A 19,133-nucleotide genomic window follows, 5' to 3' on the forward strand; every position below is an offset into this window, starting at 1 on the left:
CGGCTAGTCCAAAATACTAAAGGTAAACAAAGCAAAAAATGTGTAACATGAAAAACTGATTTTATTCAAATTTGCATTAAACCTGTCACCTGTAGAGCTAACTAAATATTTTTGCTACATAAATGAAAAAAACATAACTTAAGTGTTTCCTTAAAAAAATTTATTTGCTGGACATTTTCCTGCAAAAAAAGCCAAACAATATCAGCGTCACATAACATTGCAGACTCACATCCAGATATTGGGATTTTGTGTCTACATATATACATATGTACAACAATGTGTAATGTATACTGTCGGTATATACATACAGTACATACATATGTATGTGTATACAGTATATATACATACACAAGTGTGTGTGTTTTGACAACACAGATAAAACATATGTTAAATAACGTCTGACATCCATACATACATCAGTAGATTGCACACAGATGTAATTCTGTCAGGAAGAAAGCTAGTTTACTTTTCAATGTGAACAGAACTTCAAACATGTTAATAATAGTGAAGTTTGAAAAAAAGTCACTTATGTGCAGCACACCTGGATTTCTGTACCAAAAGGGTCCCTTTAAATAGAGGAAAGATACAAGAGCATGTGAAAAGTATTTTGTGATTGTGAAGCATTATAATTATAATATATAGCACTGTGAGTTGATGGGGTTTTTTTTTTTATTTCGGGGAGTGAGTGAGCACAGGGGGCCGTTACATTCTCTCCACTAATAGATGACAACAGCGCTGTGATCCGTGTGACCAAGGTATGTAGTATAGTGCATCGCATAAATATATATATAAAATCAACTATCAGGTTTTTTGAACAAGCTAAAAACCCACTGTGCTCATTTGGAGTCAAGCTAATTTGACCCTGGTAGAGTTTTGAGCATGCCTTTTTTTCCCTCCACGGGGAATATCACCTGACATTTTTGGGGCGTGACGACTGCAGAACAAAGTCATGTGCACATGGACACATTCCACATGGTACTGTGACCAACTGGGGGGCACTGGTTGCTGGAAGGTGCAGGGGGGGCAGTGACTTTGGACAATTTCTACGTTGTAGTTCTTCTCTGCTTTACTCCATTTTGGATCTTTCCATTTTTGTTTTCAGGATTTCCTGAAAGACAAATAGAGTTGTAAGTCATGGGGCTATAGCAGGGAAAGACGGGGGGATTTGGGAGTCCATTACCTCCTCCTCATCCAGCATTGCAGGCAGAGCTCTGCAAAGAGAACAGGCAGCAATAAATCAAAATAAGCCATTATATTCACACACCACTGGCCTCGTTACATTACACATTTGGCCACTCTCCTGTTCTTTTTAATTAACTCAAACCCCATGGAAGAAGCTCTTCTAAATCTGCAAAAATCGAGAATACTGTTGTGTTCTGCGATGTCTGTTCATTGTAAAAATAAGCTCATTAGCTGTTGAACTGACTAATTTTGGAATAAATGTCAGGAGGAATTATTCATCAAGGAAACAAATGAGGGCCAGAGGACTTACACGTCAGCAACAGTTGTGGGAATATTCTCCTCCACCCATTTTAGATCTTCATCCTTGTTTGAATACACAAAAAGGTGCAATTATGTCGTATATGGGCCCATTTCATGTTTTCACTTTTCTTTCTTCTTTCTACTTGAGTGTAGGTGTTGCAAAATAGGCTTCTTACCTCTTTATTCAACAGCTTCTGGGAGCCGTTAGCATCTGGCTTGGATCCTCTCATCTTCATTCCCTCTATGAACAGTTTAAAAAAAAAATCACATGTAATATGGATGCACAAATACCATATGTACAGTATATATACTATCATATATATATATATATAGTATGGGATCTATACACATCTTGTGCTCCATATGGCAGCCACGTTTGAGACTCTGATGGTAGCCTTGCTGAGATACACAACACAACATGACACAGAGGACTTGGCAGGGCCACAAAGCAGCCCAAAAATGGCTGATTGTTTTCAGACGGGTCGGGTTTGACACAAAGGAGCTTTTCAGTGGCAACCGGTATTTCCTGGAGGATATTGTTGGCATTAGCGTAAAGGAAATCAACCTTCAGAGAGAGAGAGAGAGAGAGAGAGAGAGAGAGAGAGAGAGAGAGAGAGCCTGCTGGATTAACTTTTCAGCAATTGATGAGTCTTAGCTTGTTGAGGCCAAAAAGAATTTATGACTTCGCCAAATTTTCATTCAAAGTGAATTCCTATTTGATTTACGTGTAGCGTTTAGCTGGAAATGACACAAGACTGCAAGAATTTTTGTTAAGAGAAGTTCTTCCATAGGGTGGAACCCGCTTAGCTGATTAACTATTTGTTATGGTTGTATGATTCATAGCTGTGATTCAAGGGATGGCCTATAGGGGGCGTTTGCCTGCTAGTTGGAGCCAACCCGAGCCTGAAAATGCATTCATGTAGCTTACCAAACGCTTCATTCAACATGGGCTCCTTGGCGTCCTCCTCTTCGTCGTCGTCATCATCGATGAGAGGCGAATGGGAGAACCTGAGAGGAAGCACAAAGTCAACGCTGTGGCATCAACCATCTACTGTACAAGAAGGGGGGGAGATGTCTGAGAGAGACCTCTGGCTGTTAGCAGAAGGCCGCAGCAGCACCATGATGACCAGCAGGATAGTCGAGAAGAGGAGGCGCCAGAAGGCATCGTCCACCCATAAGTCCCTCCAACTCTGTGGACAGACGGAGGAGAAAGGAAGTTAGTGCATGAATAGATAATTGTTCACCGTGAACATTTATAGCACCTTCTGGCAGTCCACCAGCTTGAAGACTTTGGTGGTCCAGATGATGAATATGATGGATGCTGCAGATGCATTTGAAGATAAATAAAGAACATGCTCATGGATACGAGAGATAAAAATAAAAAGTCAGCTTTGATTGAAGCACTCACCAACCACAGAGAAGATGAGCGTGTTGGTGAAGTGCTGGTACAGTGAGAGCTTCACCACGTTCCTGCGCAGCTTCAGCAGACGCGTGGTCTGCGACAGACTGATGAAGATGTGCGTGGCGAGTCAAGGGGAACATCAAGGAGGCGTGTGCTTTCAAAGCAACCGACACATTAAACACTAATGTCGAGTTGTGCAATTTCCTGAAGGATATCCACCACATGACGCAGGAGTCGATGAGGGACAGGCTGAGATTGGCCACCAGGGCAACCGTCCCGTAGAAACCCTGGAGAACATGAAAACGAGAGAAATCCTCCATTAAACTATGGTAATGGTAAAGGTAATGGTTTAATTTCATTTGAACATGCATCAGATTCCAATCCCATATTGGAATCCCATAATCAGTTCCCAGTTCCACATGTCCAAAAGGAGTAGGAAGAAGCAAAGCTTTTTAAATCCTACCCCTCCATCTGGTACTTTTACAATCACTGACTGTTACATTTGTTCACTTCCTGCTTTCCTAATATAGTTTGTTTTTTTTATTTTTTTATTTTTTCATTTTTTTTTATTGATTTTTTTATTTGTTCAGTTCTTGCTTTCATAATATAGTTTAAGTTGTTTTTGTTTTTTTTTAAATTTTTGTCAAATCAGTTCCCAGTTCCACATGTCCAAAAGGAGTAGGAAGAAGCAAAGCTTTTTAAATCCTACCCCTCAATCTGGTACTTTTACAATCAGTAACTGTTACATTTGTTCACTTCCTGCTTTCCTAATATAGTTTAAGTTTTTTTTTATTTTTATTTTTTCATTTTTTTATTGATTTTTTATTTGTTCACTTCCTGCTTTCATAATATGGTTTAATTATTATTATTATAGTTTTTTTTTTATATATAATTTTTGTCAAATCAGTTCCCAGTTCCACATGTCCAAAAGGAGTAGGAAGAAGCTAAGCTTATTAAATCCTACCCCTCAACTGGTACTTTTACAATCAATAACTGTTACATTTGTTCACTTCCTGCTTTCATAATATAGTTTAAGTTTTATTTTTTAAAATTATTATTAAAATGTATTAATTTTTGTCAAATCAGTTCCCAGTTCCACATGTCCAAAAGGAGTAGGAAGAAGCAAAGCTTATTAAATCCTACCCCTCCATCTGGTACTTCAGTAATCAGTACAGTACAGTACAGTACAATCAGTAACATTGATGTTACATTTGTTCACTTCCTGCTTTCCTAATATAGTTTTATAGTTGTTTTTTTTTTTTTATTTTGTCACGTACCGAAGTACTCGGTGATATGAGCATCCAATGCCATAATGTGTACCATAGTAAGTGTCAATATAGTGATATATATAGCACATCATGACTGGTTCAAGACTCTTCATCCTTGTATTTAGCAAACATCAACTGCTTGTATTGTTTCTTGAATTGGCTCATCGTTGTGCATTGTTTGATTTCCTTACTCAATCCATCCCATAATTTGATTCCACATACTGAAATGCTATGGCTAGCATAACGTAGTCCTAGCATAGAAGTGTTTCAAATGTACTTCTTCTGAGATCATATTTCTCCTCTCTTGTAGAGAAGTATTGGATGACAAACTCATTCCAGCATGTGATGCAAGTGCAGTGGGAACAGAAGAAATCCAGTTCAGGCTGAGTCAAGCCTCCGACTGGATTTACTAATGGACTTAAAAAGGTGTGTCTTAATACTTTTGCCCATGCGGTGTACACTGTCCAGACGGATATCCTCTACCGTTGGTTTCTTCTGACTGTCGGGCCTCTTGGATCAAAATGGTCATTCCCTATTAGCATCCCGTAGTGCCTCCCGAAACGCCCCCCTTGTGGGTGTCGCCTTTTTGCTCCAGATCACATTTATTTACGGCGAGCTGCTACAGTTTGGTGTGAATAAACTTCTCCGCTGGGATGCCAACAAAGATCAGTAGTAAGAGAAATGACACTCACGCCCGTCACCCTGAGCACGCCCTCCACCGAAGAGAAGAGCAGGTAGAGAAGACCGACGGCTGCCAGCCGGTGGACTGTGGTACCCAACCTGGGCCTAAATGACAAAATGATGCAATGTACTATTAAGGGGGTTCGATGCCGGTCTTGGTGAGGTACTCCCTGGGGGGCACAAACTTTCAAATCATAATAACATTATTATGGTAGGTGTAAGCATGCTAATGTTAGGATGCTAACATTTTTATGGTCAGGGAATCTAAATACGTAGATACAATAAATGTAATAAATAATAATAATAAATTGTATTTATATTGCACTTTACATTACAGAAATCTCAAAGTGCTACAAAGAAAGCATACAACCTAGTGAAGCAATAAAACAAAAGGTATAAAATAAAATAAAATAAAATAAAATAAAATAAAATAAAATAAAATAAAATAAAATAAAATAAAATAAAATAAAATAAAATAAAATAAAATAAAATAAAATAAAATAATTTAAGGAATTTAAAGGAATCCACAGTCTGTGGCGGTCTCAGATGGTCGGGAAGAGCCCATGTAGGACTAATACTTATGGTGTCAATCCCAATATGAGGCTAACTATGGTCACATGACTTGCGTGAAACTTACTTGACAATGCCATAACCAAGGCTGACAATGAGGACCAGGATGCGAGCCAGAGATCTTTTCAGCGCGGAGAGCAGCTCAGCAAATATGACCGCTCCCTGAACGTAGTCTCCTCGGTAGCGGATGCTCTGATACTCCGAGTAGAAGACGGCTTTCTCCAGCATGCCGAGAATGATGACGCCGCTGATCCAGAACTGGATCCGCAGCAGGTCCCTCCAGTAGCAGGCGCACCAGATGAGCCAGAGGGTCCCGAAAAAGACGTAGACGATGCACATGACCATGAAGAACTGTGAGATGGCGAGAGGAACATGGGGACATTTGACAATCTGTGTTCTGAAATGCCGTTTGAGAACGACAGAAGAGGTCATGTTGGGCAAAGGGCGAAGACTTTGTGACGACCACAAGGTAACCCACCAGACATCTTTTGCATTCCGTGATACAAGTGAATGAATGCAACATACTGGGACAGTGCAGTGGCTCTACCTAGTGGTGAGGTTGGTGAATTACAGTTTTAGATAGATATAGACTTTCTTTATTGTGATTGCAAAATAACACAGCAGTGTTAATAATAAATAATAAATAATAAATAATAAATAATAAATAATAAATAATAAATAATAAATAATAAATAATAAATAATAAATAATAAATAATAAATAATAAATAATAAATAATAAATAATAAATAATAAATAATAAATAATAAATAATAAATAATAAATAATAAATAATAAATAAAAATACAAAATAAATAAAAATAAAAACAAAAACAAAAAAATAAAATAAAAAATACAAAAATACAAAAATACAAAAATAAAATAAAATAAAAATAAAAAATATAATTAAATTAAAAATTAAAAATAATGTGGAGAATAAATAGATGACCTCAAATAATATGAACAATGTACAGTGTAAACAGTAATTTAACCCTAACCCTCATAATTTAAATAATAATAATAAAATAATTTAAAGTTTTTTATCAACCCTATGAAGTGATGAAAAATAAAGGGAGCCAAATGCAATGTAGAGCATACGGTATCTACCATCATCTGGGGCCAGTCTGCTGGGGAGGAGTAGTCATGTGGTCCCTTCATCTCCACTTTCACTGTGAAGAGAAAAAAAGCCTGCCATCAAATGTGATATCATTTTATCATTTTATAACTCGGTAAGCCAAAGGTTCTTTTCCTCACTAGTAAAAGTGAAGTCTTCCTCCTCCGGGCCCCGGAAGAGTGGCTGCACCTTGACGATGAACAGATAGGGGCTGTCCTCCCAAGACTTGGCCACGGCGCCGATGTCCTGCAACCCAAACATCCTCGCCGCCATGAGCAGACATCACGGTGTCTTCTTTTTAGTGTCAAAATACTTCTTACCGGTTTGTCGGTCCAAAAAAGGCTCTGATTTGATGAGTCACTCTAAATTTAGCAATGCTAAATTAGACGGTGAGTTGACACAAACCTCATTCACACTGAGACCTTATTCATTTGGAGGACTCAATAGGACTCACCTTCGGGCTGGACAGGGGTTGATATGGATTGAAGTCTGCATAATACACCTTGGAGGAGGGACAAACACAGATTAATCAATAATAATAATAATAATAATAATAATAATACAGAAAAGTTGATTCTTGTAGGTATACCGTTTAAGGCAGGGGTCTCAAACACGCGGCCCACGGGCCAAATGTGGCCCGCAGGACACTACTTTGAGGCCCCCGCCTCGATATGAAAGTTTAATGTTAGTGCGGCCCGCGCAAGTTTGATATGGATGCTGTATGGTATCATGTACCCAGAAAAAATTATTACGTTTGATTCATGTTCATGTTAAAGGTTAAATAACTGTTAATAGTTATCCTCCCTATCCGTGTGGAAGTGGTAAGTTTTTGGCTATTTAAGTTTAAAGGAAATAACTTGAAGGCTACCGTTTAGGTCGCTAGCTCTCTAGTTTGCGAGTTAGCATGTGTCTCAAGACCCTGCAGTTGCGCAATATGTTGTAAATAAAAAGAGTATAAATGTGACTATAGTCGTGTTTTGTCATGTCTACAGGGCTCTAATAATGCTTTGTTCATTTTAATCTGAAAAAAATCATTTGTCTACCCACCAACTATATATGTGGTTTCTTAAGTTTTTATTATTTGCCCTTTTATTATTATTATATTTATTTATTACTGATTGATTGATTTTCTTTATTCTTGATTTGTTTATTTATTTTTCATCTTATTTTGTGTAGAAAACTAAAAAGTAAGATATTTGAGAACAGTGGAATGTTTTATCAGAGCTTTTATTGTAGAAAATCGGAACCAAAGCACTGAAAAAGTTTGTATATTTTTCTGTTTTTAATAAATGCGTTGGGGTTTTTTTTTGAAAACCTGATGCGGCCCAGCCTTGCCCAGACCTTAGCTCCAGTGGCCCCCAGGTAAATTGAGTTTGAGACCCCTGGTTTAAGGCAATACAAGACGTTGATGTACTGTACTAGACTGGCCACTAGGTGGCACTAGTAACGCGCACCTTGTCGCTAATCCTCACTGGAGTTGCAGAGCAAGCATTCAAAATGTTAGAATTATTCATATCACAACAAGCACAATAATTAGATAACAATAATAGTAATAGTTGCCATAATAACACTCAACACACACTGAATCCCTGACATCACTTCCTGTCCACATGTCCAGAAGACATTTACTCAAACAAATATTAACACGAGTGAGGCATTCCGGGCACGCCCAGTCGGGAATAGGCCCCGGGGAAGACCTAGGACACGTTGGAGGGATTATGTCATTAGGATTATTCCCGGGGACCGGGAAGTCTGTTGCCCCTGCGACCCGGATCCGGAAAATGTATGAATGGTCATGAGCAGGGGTCTCAAACTCGCGGCCCGCGGGCCAAATGCAGCCCGCGAGACGCTAGTTTGAGGCCCCCACCTTGATACCAAAGTTTAATGTTGAAATGACAGCTTAAAGCTGTGTGCACACCGGACACAATGAACATGATTTTGCCCCGCCCATACTGTTACCCTACCCTGTTACCCCGCCCTGTTTTGCTTTGGATTAGCAATGAAGCTAAAGGCTTATGACGCTGGGTACAAATAAATGCAGGAAATGATTTGGAATAAATACACGTCAAGATAAAGCATCTCATCAAACATGTTGTTAAAGTTACCACGCTGCTCCCAGATGGAACTGAGTACCATGCTAACTTGCTAATTGGGTCAAATTATGAAGTTTCATTCATGTTCATGTTAAAGGTTAAATAACTGTTAATATTGTACATTTCAATCTGAAAATAATCATTTCTCTACCAACTGTATGTGCTTTCTTACGTTTTTCTTATTTGCTGTTTTATTATTATTTTACTTATTTACTACTGATTGATTGATTTATTGTCTTTATTCTTAATTTGTTTATTTTTTTTTATCTTATTTTGTGTATAGAAAAATAAAAATGAAGATATTTGAGAACAGTGGAATGTTTTATCAGATATTTTGGTGTGGAAAACCGGAACCAAAGTACTGAAAAAGTGTAGGGTATAGCAGAAGCAAAAGCATTGAAGATAGTTTTTTTATTGATTTTTTTTCCAGTTTTTAATAAATGCGCTTTGGGTTTTTTTTTTTAAAACCTGATGCAGCCCGGCTTCACCCAGAACCTAGCTCCGGTGGCCCCCCCAGGTTAATTGAGTTTGAGACCCCTGGTTATGAGCATATTTATGGCTTAAATGGTTCATTTTCTCAGATTATATCAACTATATTGGGTAATAAGACAGTAAAGATGACTATAGGGGTGTTATTTCATCTCTAGAGGTCTCTAAGAACAGTAAAAATCTTTCAATCCTAAAAGTTCTTAAAATATTTTGTGTTTGCTGTTTATTGATATTGAATCCTACTTTGAAAATATGGAAATTGACTTATCGCTGTTGGGTCTGGAACTAATAAATTGTGATAATTAATAATAAATAATATACCATATTTAAATAAATACAATATACTTTTTATTGGTTTAACTTAATTGAAATACAAAAATACTCATTTCAATGTCTAAAAAAAGGTGTCATATCTCTCCAATATTTCCATTTGAATGAAATTTGCAATGGGTGTGCATGTTCAGAAGCTGTAAGGATAAAGCAAATTGGATCCAGATCTGATCCGGATTGAACAGTAATGTAAACGTACATGCCCCACCAGAAAATGCTTCATTACGTTCCACACTAAAATGTCCGTCACCAACCTTTGGTGAGACGAGAGCCGAGCAGTTGTCAAAGAAGACGAAGCCCTGACTGTAGAAGCCACTCCAGCCTTCCTTCAGCATGTGCTCCATGGCAAACATGTTGATGGCCTTGTTGTCCTGCAGGGGGCGACGTAGGGAGAGAAATGGAACAGGGAACCCAAGAGTTGGACGGGAGAGGCCGTGATACTCACGGGCGTGTTGAAGACCTCGTTGTAGCACACGGATGAGCGCAGGTACCAACTGATGTTGAAGGCCACATTTCGGTCACATGAGCTGGCGTCGGCCTGGACTGCAGACAGAAGAAAGGTCCAAATGACTACGACTTTGCTTCTCAGGGATGGTGAAAAACATTTCAACAATACTTTTGTTTTGGTCCGTTGACACCAATTGCTGATAATTGCTAGCTAGACAAGCTTAATTGTTGCTAATCTTGTGACATCTCCAGTAATTCAGAACTGCTAGCAATCCTCGGGTCAGTGAGGAAACGGTAGCTCTTGCTTCGGCCAATCACAAGCCTCTGTATAAGGGAACTCACGATGAGCTTGCCAACCTATTGGAAATCGCAGGAGGTCATTACTCATTAATACTCTCTGACTAACTGTCACCTTAGATAGAAGGCTAAAATCATCACACAGCATCTTAACAATCAAAGGGTAGCTAAGAAACACACAGGACAAATGTTAATTTCGGCTGCACAGCGGTCGAGTGGTTAGCACGCAGACCTTACAGCGAGGAGACCAGGGTTCGGCCATCTCTGTGTGGAGTTTGCATGTTCTCCCTGTGCATGCGTGGGTTTTCTCCGGGTACTCCGGTTTCCTCCCACATTCCAAAAACATGCTAGATTAATTAGCCGCTCCAAATTGTCCATATGTATAAATGTGAGTGTGAATGGTTGTTTGTCTATATGTGCCCTGTGATTGGCTGGCCACCAGTCCAGGGTGTACCCCGCCTCTCACCTGAAGACAGCTGGGCATATTCTTGTGTTATTATTTCATACATCTGCCGGTATATCGATTATCTGCCTTTTTCAGCCCCCAGTATCCGTATCCGTATCAGCCCCCCAAATCCTATATCAGTATCAGTTGGGCTGTAAAAATAATCATCTTAATAATAAGGCAGGCTACTATTGTGGCCATAATCCAGCTAAAACTCAACTCCAACCCCAACATCACTTCCACCACTTGCTCTCCCATATCTACCATATCTTACTTATTGTGTGTAAATATGGGCTAATAACTATAAAAGCAATCTTCACTCGCTAAATGTACTGCAAAAAAGGTCAGTAAGGATATTTGTGATGGAAAATTTTATATTTCACAGGTATAACTTAGGTTACACATTGTGTGAATTACTTTATTGCCTTTTGAAGAGCTTCGACATTTGCATCCGAGCACATCCTGCTGTCCCTTCAAAGATGGTGGCACAGCAGGAGGCTATCTGTAACCTGGGGTTAGGGGCAGTGTCGGAGGAGGTCATTCTTTGATCAAAGCTTTACCTTCATGGGATAAGGGGACATCAGGAGGTCCCACCAAATGGCTGACCCTAGGAGGTTGTCTCGCATGGGTGTGACAAACCGTGCCAGAAGATTGGGTGTGTAGACTAACCCCCATACATGAGGGTGGCATCGGGGGAGTGACAAGAATGTCTCTTTTCTATTGTAATGTAATTCATTTGCATGCTATGGAGTATAAAAGTTCCCGCCAAGAGGCCACTCTGGGCCAGACACCTACAGACCGCCATGCATACTGTGTGTTGTCTGACCCCTTTGTTTTGCAAAGGTAATAAAAACTGCCAGAGCTATGTATTTATTTCAGGCATTCTCTATCCTACTTAGGATGATAGAAATTTTTTCCACAACAATTTGGTGTCAGAAGTGGGATTCCTTGGCTGATTGGATCTGGACCTGTGGCGGACAGCGACTGATCATCCTGGAATTAATTTTTTCCTCCAGCCTCTCTGTCATTGACATTCAGAGATTTTGAGGGCTGCCCGTCCAGGACTCCAGACCATCACCACTGGAATCTCTTATCAGAGTGGAACAACGTCTTGTACACGGTGAGAATGCTGAAATGAATGCTGGTCTGGCATTAGGTAACAATATACTCATAATATTTCCCATATGTACATTTGGTCACGTGTCACTGCAGGGCTGGCTGGTTGGGAAAAGGCTCAACACCGCTGCAGTGGCATATATCAGCAGGTAGAAGCTGAAATTAATGAGCAAAATTTGTCGATGGGTATGTTGAATCTGAAACCAGTTTTCAGAATTCAGCCATGCTCATGGACATACCTGCCATTCAATTTCAGGGTTGAGTACCGCTGTTAGGCAGGTAGAAGCTGAAATTAATGCTCAAAACTTGTCGATGGGTATGTCAAGGCTGAAACCAGTTTTCAGATTTTGGCCATGCTCATAGACATACCTGACATTGAATTTCAGGGTTGAGTACCGCCAAAGGGCAGGTAGAAGCTGAAATTAATGCTCAAAATTTGTCGATGGGTATGTCGAAGCTGAAACCAGTTTTCAGATTTCGGCCATGCTCATAGACATACCTGACATTGAATTTCAGGGTTGAGTACCGCCAAAGGGCAGGTAGAAGCTGAAATTAATGCGCAAAATTTGTCGATGGGTATGTTGAGGCTGAAACCAGCTTTCAGAATTCAGCCATGCTCATAGACATACCTGCCATTCAATTTCAGGTTTGAGTACCGCCAATGGGTAGGTAGAAGCTGACGTTAATTTATATTGACCTTCAGGATTGAGTACCACCAATGGGTAGGTAGAAGCTGACGTTAATTTATATTGACCTTCAGGATTGAGTACCACCTTAAGCTTTTCCAATTGTAGCAGGAAACAATTAGGATTCGGGGCGACGGCCTCGTCTATGGGTAACTGTGCACAGGTAGTGACATTTGTAAATATGGGAAATCTGGTAAACAAGCAACTATAAGTAAAGGAAAAAAATGGGGAAAGCATGCATAAAAAACACTAATATGGGGAACTTTTGAGAAAAAGAGGAGTGAGTTTTATATGAACAAGAGAAAGTGAGTTAAACAAAATAGAACAAAACAAAAATAAGTGAGATTTTTGTTGGGAAAAATGGTGATAAGGGAAAACATCACATTGCATTGTTTAAAAGAAAAATAATTATTTGAGAGAAAGTCAAAGAGCATTCAAGAATTTTGTTTAGGACATGGAATGTTTGGAAAAAAAAATGAAAAAGGCTAAAAACCATTGAGAGCAGAGAGCACTGCTTGCAACTAAGACTTGCAATGATGATCGTTACATAGGCAAGATCTGCAACACACACTGACATGAAAAGAACAGACAAGACTTCTCAGAATAGGTCTTCCTTCTCTTTCTCCTACAGTGCCTCAGTGTCTCAGAGTGGACCATGATCTTGATCGCACACCTCCACCCTTGCTCTGCCAACAACCTGACAACAACATCCTGATGCAACAACAGGCACGATGAGTCCAATATCATCAGCCATGCCGTTATGTCCAGTGTCATCTTCACCAAGACCTGAAGAAGATCCAACACATGAGCTATGTTCTAACTGCAAACGATCCCTTCCAGACATGCATTGTCACTCGTATCCAAACGGATGCTTAGGCAGTATCCTGTAACTGACGGTGGAGACCATGAGTGGTGTAAGGAAGGCGTGTGGGGAGGCCATAACAGCCCTGCTTGTGTTTAGTGAAGTTGTCCCACTTTCCCTGACGACTGAGGAGTTCTGAAGACGTTTGCTGACATGGTGTTCACGGTGACGACAATCACATCACCAGCCACTAAAGCGGAATGTGGCTGACTTAGAACTGGATGGATCACACTTTTGACCGGATGGATCACACCTTTGATGTGAGGACAAGCCATGCACCAGAATCAATGGGTGGCAACAAATGGCCACCTGCAAGGAGAACATCCAGAGAAGAGACTGGGACAGCAATATGACCCTGGCATGTGCAGCAAAAGGAGACTTTGGACGAAAGACTTGATGGAGGACTTTCTTAACAAACATGGTGGAAGGAAGCAAGGAGGTGGGGCGTGATGGGATCATGCTACTCTGACTCATCTGATGCCAAGGATGATACTGAAGTTGACAGTAACACACACACACATACACATCTACATGCTCTGTCCTTTTCTTCCTTTTGTTTAGAGTCTTGGCTTAAATCAGCCCCTCTTGCTGATAACTATGTAGGATATGATCTACTTCTCTCTTTTAGAATATGCTATAAGACGACTTAGTAAGGTCATTTCTTTTCCTTTCGACTCTGATGAAACACACTCACTAAGAGTGACAAATTCCTAACCTCTCCAAAGTTGAATGGCAATTATGTTGACTTTGTTGGCCAATCAGGTGAAGTGGACCAAAGACAAGTCACCATTGGATTTTCTGTTTAAGAGAAAATTCAACTTCAAAAATTAAGTTTGTTGGCATATGGTGCAAAGGACCAAATGGCCTATTTTCTAATTCAGATGGAGGTGAAGGTGTAAAAACTGACCCTGATGTTCACACTTTGGTGAAGCAAGATGCCAATCAGCTGTATGCATATCAAAGGAACATGCAAACTGGTGACATGAGTGCTCAACTGGTGGAGGAGGTTAAGAATGTACTTTCTCACACGCACGCACACACACACACACACACACACACACACACACAATTAATGCAAATTGATGCTCTGCAAGGTCTTCAATGCACATCGTACTTTTCTATGGTGATGAGAAATTTGATAAAAGATATTGACATAGGGATAGCTGTTAGGGGAATGTTTATCTCACAAATATTTTGTTCTGGGCATAAGTGCTGCCTTGATGCACATTTGGGTTACTCAGGTACCATTTTTTGACGTCAATGATTCCATTCCTCATGGGTCTCTATCTAAAAGAGACACAGTGACAAATGGAATAATGCGGGCCTTTTTGTACAAGCATGCTATTTTACATTTGATTGGGAATGCACAAACAATTTGCTAATTTATTACAGTCCTAAATTGGATTTTTTGAAAAGTGTTTTCGGCAAAAATACACTCAGAAAGGACTGTCCAGCTGGTTTTTCATTGTTGTGTTGTCTTGTTTGTCTGTGTGAGTGTGAATGTGAGGCTGAAGCCATCCTTGACCATCACTTTGGGAAATACAGAACAAACCCAATGATTAGTTTACTAATAGACGGATGCGAAGAACATATTAGGCTGTTCTGCTTTTTTAGCATCAATAGGCATACATTAAGTCTGCTAAAATGTAGATAGTTCATTTAGGGTATGCAGAACCATCTAAAAATTAGCTATTAAAAAAAAGGCCTTGTAAATTAGGACAATCCGACTTTCAAAGGAACTTGGACCTTTTAAGTGTTGCAAATGACATCCTGACATGACGACTATGAGTGCGACACACCGACAGCAGGGTTCTTCATGGGGGACAGTGGACTGTGACAAAAATTTAAATTGATTGAAATGTAAATGTAATTGTTCTTTCAGGGTTGTTCTTGTGTTGTAGAGAGACATCAACTACTATGAACTATTCCAGCCTAACCTTCATTGTTCCACATTAGGAAAGCACATTCTCCTGGAGGAGGAGAAGACAAATGTCATATGTGGCCGAAATGTGACATCCTTTTTGTTTAAAACTGTTTAACAGTACTAACATGTACTAACATTAACACTGTAACACTTGAGGTCATTCACACACCTAGCAGGGTGTGTCATCGTTTTAACTTCAGTTTGTTCCACAGGACACTTCTTCAGTATCCAGAGTTTGAATTGTTGAACTTTGTTTGATGTGTCCTGCTTCACAGATTACTGTTTGCAGATGTATAAAAAAAATATAACGTCATTTGATTTTACAGGGAACTGCCAATGCTTTTAAAAGTTGACACATGGGAAGTACATGTGTCAAAAGGGGGGAGATTGCGATTTTGTTGAGTAATCATGGTTAACAATTGGACATGATATATTTTTTGTTACTATAATTGGTTTCTCCAAAACCAAAGTGAGTGAAACAAAGGTAGGTATGAGTTCCAACATTAGAGGTTGATAATGATCAGTGATCAGCAGTGGCATTGACACTCCATGGATTGTACAACACACTGAAGATTTTGGTAAGTTACTGTATCTTGTTTTTTCTTTACTATATTACTGTATTTGGTACTTTGCCTTCCATAGTGCCAATGGTCATGCTAATGAGAGCAAATGGTCCATTGAAACCCAAATTTCCAGCTGTGAGCAAGGAACACTACTACAGTGTGACAATGTCCATCTTAATGCAAATTCAGACCAGATGGTGTGTTGGTTTAAATTCAGTGAAACCTTGTGTTGTTTGGCAAAAACTTAAATGCAGAGCTGGATGTTAAAATTAAAGTTAAAATAGATATTGGTGGCATGACGGCAGAGTGATTAGCACTGCTGTCTCACAGCAAGAAGGTTTGAGAACCTTTCTGCGTGGAGTTTCACGTTCTCCTCATGCTTACGCTGGCTTTCTCCTGACATTTTGAAAATTTTAAGGTTAATTTACAATCGACGTCAATGGCCAAAATATGAACAAAGTGTCGTATTCAGTCAGACACTACATGATGGTTGCCTACTGCTCTTAGGTTGCCTACTGCTCTCGAGATTAGTTATGTGTAGAGAACACATCTGACATGTATGACGTAGATGTAAAATGTTGTGTTGCTCATTCATTTCTTTCTATGTTCTTGGTGGGTGTCGAGTGACCTGACATCTGTTGGCCCTGGGGGCCATAGAGAGGACGTGTTGGAGTTCCAGCAGAGGGAAGACTCCACTGTCAGCGTGGTCATATGAGAGACCTGCACACAGATCGGTCAAGGCAGAAAGACACTACCTAAACAGAATGGAAGAAATGTCCATGACGCACTCAACCTTCTCAACTGCGTGTTTGGATGGAGTTCACGAGTTCGCACCGCAAGCTCCGGCAACCTAAGAACAAGTGCTTCAATCAAGAGGATTGGCTGGCTGACTGACTGATTGAATACAACACGATAGAACAACAGCAAACCATCAACAGAGGCACAAGGACTTCGACATGATTTGGATTCTCATTGGGATCGCGGGTATGCTGGAGTCTATCCCGGTTGACTTTGGGCAAGAGGATACACTGACTGCCAACCAATCACATGGCAGACACCAAATATCAAAATGAACTGACTGTCGATCAACACCTGCACCATCTATCACAACAATTGAACACATTATAACACGGTTTTCCACATTCCTAACTTTCATGATAATTAATTTACTGACAACCCTGGTCTGATGTTTGTTTATCTGTAAATGTACTGTAATTCGTGATTAATTAATAATCAAAAGGGAGGAGTGTGATGGAAAATTTTATATTTCACAGGTATAACTTAGGTTACACATTGTGTGAATTACTTTATTGCCTTTTGAAGAGCTTCGACATTTGCATCCGAGCACATCCTGCTGTCCCTTCAAAGATGGTGGCACAGCAGGAGGCTATCTGTAACCTGGGGTTAGGGGCAGTGTCGGAGGAGGTCATTCTTTGATCAAAGCTTTACCTTCATGGGATAAGGGGACATCAGGAGGTCCCACCAAATGGCTGACCCTAGGAGGTTGTCTCGCATGGGTGTGACAAACCGTGCCAGAAGATTGGGTGTGTAGACTAACCCCCATACATGAGGGTGGCATCGGGGGAGTGACAAGAATGTCTCTTTTCTATTGTAATGTAATTCATTTGCATGCTATGGAGTATAAAAGTTCCCGCCAAGAGGCCACTCTGGGCCAGACACCTACAGACCGCCATGCATACTGTGTGTTGTCTGACCCCTTTGTTTTGCAAAGGTAATAAAAACTGCCAGAGCTATGTATTTATTTCAGGCATTCTCTATCCTACTTAGGATGATAGAAATTTTTTCCACAACAATATTCATTCATAATTCATAATGCTGCCTACAGAGAACATACTAACTCCTTATTTCTAAAATCACAAATACTTCAACAAACACAAATACTTCAACTTGCTGATATAGTTCATCTTCAAACAGCTAAAATAATGCAAGGCTAAAAATAAGCAATTAGCTAAAAATGTCATCCAATATTTCTCTACAAGAGAGGAGAAATATGATCTCATAAAATAAAATAAAATAAAATAAAATAAAATAAAATAAAATAAAATAAAATAAAATAAAATAAAATAACTGTATTATAGAAAGCAGGAAGTGAACAAATGTAACAGTTAGTGATTGTAAAAGTACCAGATGGAGGGGTAGGATTTAATAAGCTTTGCTTCTTCCTATTCCTTTTGGACATGTGGAACTGGGAACTGATTATGGGATGCACTCAATTGGAATCTGATGCATGTTCTAATGAAATTAAACCATTACCATTACCATTACCATTACTTCCTCACCACACGTCCATAACACATTTATTGGGGCATGAGTCTCATTTATGTCTTAAATTTGGTATTTTATCAGATCAAACCGCCTAAGCTATATTTGGGATTTTTTAAGTCCTATTTTCCTATTGATTTCTTTTCACTTCCTTTCTTACTTTTCTGTTTCTTTGTGTCAATAGTGTGTGATACGACTGTGGCGGCCATGCAGGGAGTCGGTCTGTGAATTGGCAAACGTGGAGAAGATACTCACACTTCATGAAAATGGTGGTGTTGGCATACAGCGTCTTCCGGAACACAGCATGCTGGGTCTGAAAATACCAAGAACTCAAGTCAACACGCTATTTTCTTTCATTTATTGACTCCCATCTTTGGAATTACAGGATTAAAGCTGCGTGTGAGGAGTTAATCTGAATGGAAATTGTGTCTGTTGGCTCTGTTCATTCTTATTTACTGACTGGGGGTTTTATGATCTTGTTTGACATCCGTTAGGCAAAAGAGTAAACCGGTGAGACTGTCTGGGAATTGTTTTCTCACACAAGTTCAATGAAAACCGCCCAATGCTCACAAATATTTGTTGGTTACTGGCTGGAAACTTCAAATTGTATGTAGTCATAGTATTAGTCCACTACCTGTCCTTGGGAATCAATGTACTACAGTAGAAAGCCATTATCACAGTACAATAATAGAATCAAATAAGTCAAAATTGTGGTAAAAAAAAGCTCCACTGTTTCACACAATTCAGTTTAATGTTTTCACTGAAACGTTAATGAAAGTATTTATGGAAGCTGTCGATGCATCGTCACTCCTGTGACAGCTGGATAGCAGCAGCTAGCATGCTAGCTAGCTAACAGCTAGCTAGCTATTAATACACGATTTTCATGAAGAAACAAACACTGACCGAGTTGATCTCCACATTCCATAACGACAACTCCGCTGTTCTGCCTGGAGCTAAAAGAGCTGCAAAAAGCAACAAACATAATGAAAGCTCTTCCTCGTTTGGCATCTTGCTGTGGAGCATCCGCCTCCCGTTCCGGCTTGATTACTTCCAACTGTAGTGCATAAGCGTCACCGTAGGGG

The 19,133-nt window shown here is 39.7% G+C and overlaps 1 protein-coding gene across 2 annotated transcripts; it reads right to left on the minus strand.

Moving 5' to 3' along the window:
* Window positions 1-131: 131 nt before the first annotated feature.
* LOC131132112 (transmembrane protein 87A-like) lies at window positions 132-19,100 on the minus strand. 2 transcript variants are annotated; one of them, XM_058077412.1, is made up of 19 exons: window positions 18,955-19,100; window positions 18,307-18,364; window positions 9,874-9,971; window positions 9,683-9,799; window positions 6,971-7,018; window positions 6,837-6,878; window positions 6,657-6,762; window positions 6,510-6,571; window positions 5,471-5,754; window positions 4,845-4,938; window positions 3,098-3,171; window positions 2,891-2,997; window positions 2,745-2,803; window positions 2,569-2,672; window positions 2,411-2,490; window positions 1,659-1,723; window positions 1,493-1,545; window positions 1,181-1,211; window positions 132-1,108 (listed from the first exon to the last, which is right to left on the minus strand). In XM_058077412.1, exons 1-19 carry the CDS (start codon window positions 19,072-19,074, stop codon window positions 1,067-1,069), a joined length of 1,644 nt encoding a protein of 547 aa, XP_057933395.1. In that variant the 5' UTR covers window positions 19,075-19,100; the 3' UTR covers window positions 132-1,066. The 2 variants fall into 2 exon arrangements, with proteins under 2 accessions (XP_057933395.1, XP_057933396.1); XM_058077413.1 differs by lacking the exons at window positions 132-1,108; window positions 1,181-1,211; window positions 1,493-1,545; window positions 1,659-1,723 and adding an exon at window positions 1,730-2,047.
* Between the last annotated feature and the right edge of the window lie 33 nt (window positions 19,101-19,133).

Source organism: Doryrhamphus excisus, chromosome 7 (assembly GCF_030265055.1).
Source record: "Doryrhamphus excisus isolate RoL2022-K1 chromosome 7, RoL_Dexc_1.0, whole genome shotgun sequence".
Classification (NCBI taxonomy): domain Eukaryota; kingdom Metazoa; phylum Chordata; class Actinopteri; order Syngnathiformes; family Syngnathidae; genus Doryrhamphus; species Doryrhamphus excisus.